This window comes from Quercus suber, unplaced genomic scaffold (genome assembly GCF_002906115.3).
Source record: "Quercus suber isolate HL8 unplaced genomic scaffold, Cork oak 2.0 scaffold_393, whole genome shotgun sequence".
NCBI classification, from domain to species: Eukaryota; Viridiplantae; Streptophyta; class Magnoliopsida; order Fagales; family Fagaceae; genus Quercus; species Quercus suber.
In genome coordinates this window covers 1-9,160 of record NW_027069845.1, presented here as the reverse complement: position 1 = coordinate 9,160, position 9,160 = coordinate 1, and the positions used below count along the sequence as shown (strand labels likewise).

General features: G+C 31.6%; 1 protein-coding gene across 1 annotated transcript; it reads right to left on the bottom strand.

Annotated features, from left to right (window-relative positions):
* Positions 1-490: 490 nt before the first annotated feature.
* On the bottom strand, positions 491-2,760 carry LOC112016325 (probable fructokinase-5). The gene is made up of 5 exons (XM_065761044.1): positions 2,502-2,760; positions 1,890-2,300; positions 1,175-1,309; positions 803-919; positions 491-707 (listed from the first exon to the last, which is right to left on the bottom strand). The coding sequence occupies exons 1-5, from the start codon at positions 2,691-2,693 to the stop codon at positions 576-578; spliced, it is 987 nt and encodes a 328-aa protein (XP_065617116.1). The 5' UTR covers positions 2,694-2,760; the 3' UTR covers positions 491-575.
* Positions 2,761-9,160: the final 6,400 nt, after the last annotated feature.

Here is a 9,160-nt window from a genome sequence, read left to right as displayed (position 1 = left end):
AAGTTGTGAGGATTCTCAGCACTTGACCCTGAGTTAAGCCCATGATTACATGAGTTCATTATCCCCTGCGTATCAAAGCCCTTAACATGCATCCACAGTATTCATGTTATTGGCACCAAACATCTACTTTCGGTATGATCATACCAAAACTATTACTTACAAGGTCATTGATATTTGATAGATTCACGAAAGATTTTCGATCACATGAATACAAGATCATTGGCAACGATGATAACATATGAAAGGCATAGCCACTCGCACAAACATGTAAATTGACCCAACACCAAGCGGCAGTGTGACGGAATAGACATCGAAAATCTTTCTAAAATGATTCTCTCTAGAGTTATATGGATAATTATCCACTTCTTTTGAAATGATTGGATTCAAATACTTAATAACATATCATTAATAATATAAGTAGATATTAAAATGGTGATGGTAATTTATTTCAATATACAGAGAGAGAGAGAGAGAGAGATTTTCCTAAAATTAAAAAAAAAAAAAAAAAACTTATTATCCATCCTTAGACAAACCAGAATTATTCGAAGGCGAATGATAAAGGAAATGTTTTCGGCCTATTTAGCCTTAGACATGAGCTCATGAGCATTGGAGGTGGATGGAAGAGCTGGAATTGCTCCCTTCTTTGTTGTACAAATTGCTCCACATGCATTTGCAAATGTCAAAGCCTCTCTAAGTTTTGCTTCATCCTATGCAGAAGTAACAAAATTAAGTTAGAACTAATGCTGAAATGAAAAATAATGAAACCTACTAAAGTTAAAGTTAAGGGATAAAGAATGATTACACGAAATATGTTAGTATCTTTGGCGATAGAAACCAGAAGTGCACCAACAAAAGCATCCCCAGCACCAGTTGTGTCAACAGTTTTCACCGAGAACCCACTCACCTTTCCTTTAAAACTCTGTATTCATACATTATATGTTTAGACGAAAAGATAACTGGATCAATTTGAAATACAATAGATTAACAGGACGTGAATATCTTATGGATATGAGAATAAAGAGGGAGGGAGCTTCTTTAAGGTACAAATCAATGGTGTAAGAGTAACCCCCTTTTCATAAATGTAAGATATATATATAAATATGTATATTTCCTTCTAAAAGTGTGAAGGCACTGTTTCTAGAAACAAGAAAGAATAAATAAATAATAATAATACCTTGGTGAAGTATCTACATCCCTTCTCTCCATCAGTGACAACAAGCAGCTTGAGGTTATCATGCCATAGGGTCAGAACATTATCTTCCTTGTCAGGATCTTCTTGTGTGAGGAATTGAACCTCATCATCACTCACCTATACCACCAATTACAGACACGGAATTATTTTATCACCTAAAATAAGTGAAATAAAACAACTATATATTGATGGATTTATTTATTAGAAGATAATTTTAATGTTACTATCTGATGCATCCTTGCAAGTCCAGGTATCAAATCCTAATCCTATCCTATTGAACAACTTACCATTAAACCTAATTGAATATAAAGCTACTACGTACTATTCGATGCATCGTTAAGACGGTCTACTATTACTTTTTTATCCTATCTGACAAATTATCCGTGGGATATATCTAATTCAAGAGCAAAACTTTGGTACACATGGCTGCATTGACCACAGATAGTATTACTTTAAATTTAATGTAATTAAATGTTTGGGAACTTAATATATTAATGCACCAAAGAATAGTATATAGGTTTGACCTCCCTAATTCGATAAGAAAACAATCAACCCTAGTCAATTTGAGAATGATTAAATGCCAATGGGTTGTATTCATTTAACTTAGCTGATTTAATACAAAAACAATATAATTGCATTATTGCAATTAATGTGGAAAAAAAAAAGGCACTCTAATGGAATAGAAAACATAGAATACCTTGATGAAATCAGCTTGATTCCAGATGCTCTTGATTCCATCTCTAGCAGCCTGAGGAGAAGGCCAGAGAGGTAAGCGGACGTTGGGATCATATGAAAGCAAAATGCCGGCTTCCTTAGCAGCTTTCATGGCTGCCAGGTGAGCAGACTTGCATGGCTCAGATATCAGGCTTATGGATCCGTAATGGAATATCTTGGCCTGCTTGATGAGACCCAAATTTAACTCCGACTCTTTTAGCAGCATGTCTGCACTGGGGTTTCTATAAAACATGAACTCCCTCTCCCCATTCTTCTTCAATGTTACAAAGGCCAATGCAGTTCGTGCATGTTCATCAAAACACACCCCATCTGTGTTCACCTCGTTCTTCTTCAAGATATCCACTAGCATGTGCCCAAACTCGTCATCTCCAAACTTAAGTAGACAAAATTAAACATCATCCTCACATATAAAATATATATACATTAAGATTAAATTAAAAAAGAAAAAGAAAAAGAAAAAGATCTTATATTTACATGTTTATTATAATTAACTACTAGCATATTATATTATATGTATAGTTTATAAAAATCAAGAAATAATAGTAACAAAACAAGAAGAAGATATGGGGAGAACCTTGCCAATAAAGGCAGAGCTACCACCAAGCTTAGTTATGGCACAAGCAACATTGGCAGGAGCCCCCCCGGGTGCTTTGAGGAAACCAGTAGACTCGGCCAGGGAAACTCCAGCTATGTCAGGCACAAAATCAATGAGCATCTCGCCAAATGACACGATGGTAGATGATGGACTCGTTTCTGAGATCGTCATCTTCTTCTTCTCTCAACTCTTTCTTCTTCTTTTTTGATAACAAATCCTTATAGTTTATGAGGGCACACGGGCTTTTTATAAGGTTGCTATTTTCTTTGGGAGCAAGAAATAATCAGCGTTATAAATGATATCATCACTTGTTTCTATCCATATTTGGATAAGTTCAATGTAACTTATACTGATTTTTCTGCATTGATTTCTGGAGAATGGAGATACGTTTTCTAACAGATCATGATTCTGTGACCGGCAAATTTGTGTAATGTCTAACAATAATTATGATTAACATCCCAAATAAGATAGGATTTTTTAAACCATTTATTACCGTTTGACAAATTTATACTCTAGAATTGCTATTATCCTAGACTTCATAGTTCATAGTATAAGAGTTTATTTACTTTTTTTAAGTAATACTACATGCACAAACTATTTTACAATGTTTTTACAAATTGTTGTTGAGTGCAATTTTTTATTAGTTTTCATTTAAGTTCACTACTAATATCACTTTTTCATTTACCAATAACTACACACCACATTAACAGTTCATAAAATTTTTTATAAAAAAGTTTGTCTCTAGCATTACTTTTCTTATTTTTTTTGGCCATAGTTTTACTAATCACTAAATAGTAGTTTGTTGCGGATAATCTTTTAGAAATCCTATGAATTCTTTCAGAATCCCAAACAATTAGCTGCACATAACTCAAGATTCTTTAGAGGGAAAAAAAAGTTATACTAGTAAAGGATTTTTATTTTTTATTTTTCCTGAGAATCACCTCAAGGATTATATGCCTAGTAAGCCCGATCCTTTTTTTCCGGAAATGTAGATATTCACGTTCTCATCATGGCTTAGATAGTATCAAAGTAGTAACCTTTTTTTTTTTTTTTTGAGGAACATCAAAGTAGTAACCTTAATTAATAAATAGGGAGTATCCTTTCACTAACTAAAACAAAACTCCTACATCGAAGGGGAAGAGATTATAACGATTGTTAGTTGATTGCACATCATGGAAAATATTCGTACTTGACTGCCTGGATTCTAAACCATTTGTTTCCTATTTTCCTTTTTTATATACAAAATAGAAATTCTAATCGTAATGTATATGTTTGTGAAATTCTTTTCTGGAAACTTGAATCCTATCTCTTACTCCTTATACTTCACAAGTTTATACTTGAAAAGTGACTATCATGTCAAAGGTACATGGTGGTTGTTTTTTATTTTATAGAAGTAGACATGTTCTGTTTTTTGTTGCTTCCGCATCCTGCATCAGCTTCCACATCCCACATCACAATCTAGTTTGTTGTCTACGGCAGGCATATTATCCCTCATTAAAGTTGTCCCCGCCCCTATCACATACTACCACATGCCAGCCACAATTCTCCCTTCTTTCATATGTGAAAAGGTTGACAAAGCTCAAATATCTTATTTATGGAGTGACACTGAAACTCAAAAACGCACCCATTAATCATTGAGGCTTTCCTCATTAATCAGCAAGCTTGGCGGCTTTTAATTAGGTATATATTTAAAACTTTGTCATTTCCCAAATGATAACTTCCTCAGTCCTCGCTACTAATCAATATATATATATATATATATATATATATTTATATATATAAAACATTAATATGATTTTTTTTTAAAAAATTTGCTAACTCCAATTTATTAAAGAAACAAAAATTATGATTAAACAAACAATCAACTTATTATACTACATTCCTTTTAAAAAGAAAAAATTTATTATATCACATAATAACTAATTTCTAATTTATATGACAATTACTCTATATCTAAATTCTTTATCTCCTTAATTTTGTATTACATCATTAATAAAAAAAAAAAAAAAAAACCAATTTTATGTTATCACAAGTTCGCAGCATTGAGACTAAAAAAAAAAAAAAAAAAAAAAAAAAATTCACAACATTACTTGATGTTAGTTACTTGAAAATATTTTTAATATTTTATAAAGGACAAAACTTATGTACAGTACCTTAGGTGCTGTTTCTTAGGTTCCCCTCTTAAGATTTTGCCATGTGGTTAGTTAACTAAAAATATATATTTCTATTCATGAGAAAAAAGTCACATGGCAAAATTTTAAAAGAGGAACATAAGGAACATCATCTAAATACTGTATCTAAGTCTTACTCTTTTATAAAACATTCTCACATAGGAGCTTACAACATTATCCATATGCAGGCCCATCACTAGTATAACTAAAGAGGACTCACACTCATGAAAAGTTTTAGTTAGCAGCCGTGATTTACTTTCCAAAACTCTCAAATGTAGTGGGTAGTGGGGATGGTGATTCTATATATTTTTGGAATGATCACTGGCTTTCCCTTGGACCTATAAGATCTCTTATTCATGGCCCCCTCCTCCTTCCTCATGACCATGATATAAAGGTTGTTGAGCCTCTCACTTAAGACCATAAATGGGACCTTACCTCACTAAGTATGAATCTTCCTGGGAATATCCATAGTCTCATTCTTGCAACCCCTTTATCTAGATTTGTGTGTTTGTGTATATATTATGTGTTATGCTATTTGTTAGTTTATATATATATATATATATATTTAAAAGTTGAAGTGTAGTATTTATTATTGCTACGCTTATGTTGAGCCATATCAGTGGCTACATTATCCACCTATTTCCAACACTCTCTCTCTTTTTTTAAACTATTTTTTTTTCTTATTAATTTCTCAACTTAATGTTATACTTTCTCCAATATTCCCCCTCCATTTTATATTTTCGTCTCCCTAGTATTATCTCTTAATATCATTTTTCTCTATCCCTTCATCTTCCATTATTTTAGGCATTTCTCATTCCCCTTCACTTACTATAAATTTACAATTCTTTATTTTATTCTATACATAGTTTTAGGGGTAATGTTACCTTTAAGGCCAGGGGGTTCAAATGAACCCCCTAACTTGGCCAATGTTTTTTTATTTTATATATATATATATATATATATATACATATATATGATTTTTTTTTTTAAATTTGAGTCTTAAAATAAAATTTTGAACCCCTGACCCAAAATTTTGTTTAAATCTAGCTGATATAAGTTTGAATATGATCATCTTAATGCCACTTTCACAATATTTTCACAATAATTTAACAATAAAGGTTAAGTGGCAAGTTGTAACTGGTTTTTATTGGACCCACAACTACCATTACTTTTTCCCTACCTTTAATATCTTGCCATTTAGGTTTTGTTGTGAAAGTGTTGTGTCAATAGCACTACTCTTAAAATATTTATTTTATAAAAATTAAAAAAAAATGTTTCAAATTTTTGCTTATTCGTTAAAAAAAAAACTTCTGTTTCCCCAAGAATTTGGCTTACTTTTCCATTGACAGCAGAATAAAGTTGTTTTTCTCTACACTTTTCTTCTTCATCAACAAAAAAGTACACCACTGTTACAACTAACAGATTTGTATCTATATCTGTGATTCTTTCATCATTCCCTCTATCTTTCTTTTTCTCTTCCATGTTTTCTTAGTTTTACTCTCTATTTGATCAAGTAGTTTGATAAATACTCTATGGATTCCCAAATCCAAGAACTCTTTTAGTGCTTGCTCCAACTCCAAGAGATTGACCATGTGTATAATTAAGAAGTTATACATTTCAAAAGTAAAAACTTATATCAATTACTATTTTTTTAATTTTAATTTTTTTTTTATAGTTTCACATTTAACCTTAGTCCAACTTCAAGAGACTGACCACATGTATGATTAGTTATTTTTACGCATTCAATGGTTGTTGTCTTATCGATATTTATACTAAATTATATTTATAATATTATTTTAGATTATTGTATAATGTATATAACATGGAAGTTGTACATATAAAAAAATAATTATTTTATTTTTTTACTTGCCCCTCATGAAAATTCCTAGCTCTACCACTGCTGACCCCCCTATAAAAAAATCACGAAGTTGCCACTAATGTCTCACACACATAAGGTTATCTCTCTTTCTTTCTCTCAATTTTTTTTTTTTTTGCTTGCATCTCTACTTTAAGTTGATGAATTTTTGTATTATTTGGAACTCTATTTTGGATTGATGTGATTAAGTTGTGTTTTTAAGTTGTTATCTTTTTTTCATCTCTTTGATTTCATAGATGTAATCCATTGCAATATATATAAAGATAGTGTACGGCATTGGACCTCCAGGGCCATTTGGGTCTTGAACCCCAGCTTTATAGTATGGGCCATGGTCCTAACACCCCTGTCAGCCCTATTAGAAACTGGGCTTAAGGCCTACTAAGGTCATGGACATGGACCTTATGTCGTCATGTTCGGCCTAGAACCCGTTAGGCAGGTCGTTGTAATATATACTCATTGGTTCATGGCTAGGAGGTTGCCTAGAAAATCTCGTCTCCGATGAGTATGACTGCTTAGAAAGGCCATATCTTGGATGCCCGGCGACATCTTGAGAAGCACTGCTACCGGACATCACCCCTCTGGGGTGGGAACCAATTTCAATGCCACTCTCACCACACCCTACTCCCAACAAAACACTCATTTAGCGATGACAACATTGGACCTCTTCTCCCACTAGCTATAAGAGTAATCATGATTCTTCCACTAATTTTGGGATATAAATATGAGAAGCTAAGGAAGGGAAGTGGTTGTTGAAAGGTTCTGAAGGAAGCTTAGAGTTGAGAACAATAAGGGTGAGAGGAAAGGAATACAAAGGCTAGAGAGATATTGTTGAGTCTCTAGGCTAGAATCACCCAAAGTAGGAAATCCAAAACCCACATTACAAATATATTATGAGCCCAAGAGTAAGTCAGCTCGTTAAGCTCGTTTTGGGTGCGCACAGATATTATATAAGAATATAATGTTATTTTATTATATAACATGATATGACGTAGATATTAAATTCGGTGTTTATTACAAGATATTAAATTCTATAAGGATGTAGTGCAAAACCTAAGTTTTACCTTTCCAATTCTAACATGCCACATCATCTTATTATATATTAAAGAATAGACACAACCACACTCAATCAATTCTAATACTCATTTAAAAATTCGATTTAATTGCGAGTTTATTATGAGATGTTTGTGGTAGGATATATTAAGTTCTAAGTTAAAAACTGATATGGTAATTTATTATTGGATTGTGTAAAACATAGATTTTACATCCCATTCTTACTAAATTCGGACTCTTATTACAATATTTTATTTTTTTACTTTTTTTCTTCTCATTTTTTATTTATTTATTTATAAACTTCTTACTATTCTCTCACATCGATATATATATATATATATATATATATATATATATAAGCAGAGACTTCATGTGGGAAAGTATGAGATTCTATCAAGTGGCATATTCTATGCAAAGAAAATTGAAATATTCTCAAATGCCACATCAGAGATAAGAACAAATTAAATATTGACTTTTTGTTTTATTTGGTTCGATGTTTCAAGACTTTTCTAATTAAAAAATAAATATTATTTGTATCATTTGGTTCAATGTTTCAATACTTTTCATTCTTCACACATACACATAAAACTCTTTGCATTTTAATTTACCATTTCACCTCTTGCGCTTCTAGCCCTTTATATATATATCTACCCATAGCCCTTCATGTAATCCCATGTCAAATACACACAGACAAAAAATAATGTAATTTATCTTCAATATTTTGACAACACCTTCTTAGCTCTAATTTTGTTGTTTCATCTAATCTTAACCTGTATGAGTTGGCTATAACCAAAGAAGTGGGGCTTGCAGTTTATATTGAGTGATAATGGCAATTACGATTTAGATGTTAAGGTCGAACGTTGTGGATTTGTAAGTTTTGTAAATGATGTGATCAACTGTGGGTGTTTGGAATGTGTTTTTTGTTTTAGAATTAAGGAGAAAAAGAAAGACACATTTTATATCAACTTTTATTCTATAATATTCCTCCAAAGTAGTTTTTTTTTCCTCTTATTACTTCAATTGAATAATTATAATGGATATGTGTGTGCAATTTATAATGTTGTTTTTTCATTACTAATAAGGTTCTACAACAATTATGCTATAGTATATATACAACATTCTCCAAAACCATCTTATATAAAACATTACCATATTATCTGTATATCACACGAGTAACTAACTTACTAGTTACTAATAACTGCCAAAGACCTCAAGCATATGTAAATGATTTATTCTCAAGAAAAACACAACTCTCAATTGAAAAATTGCTGATACGAATATTATTCTTTTGTTATTGTATTCCCTTTATAGATTTCTCATAGTTCATAGGATTTAGGAAGGCGTTGTTGCAAGTAAGTAGTTTATTGGCAACTTCTTACTCTATTAATCTTGATTATATTCAAGTTCTTTTAAGTTAAATTCAAGTTCTTAGTCGTTAATCTTGTTACTTAATAGATCCTTAGATCTCTATTATCGACTTGATTTCATGTTCAAGCCATTTACTCTAGCATTGTTTGTACCGTTTACTTTGTGACTTAGCA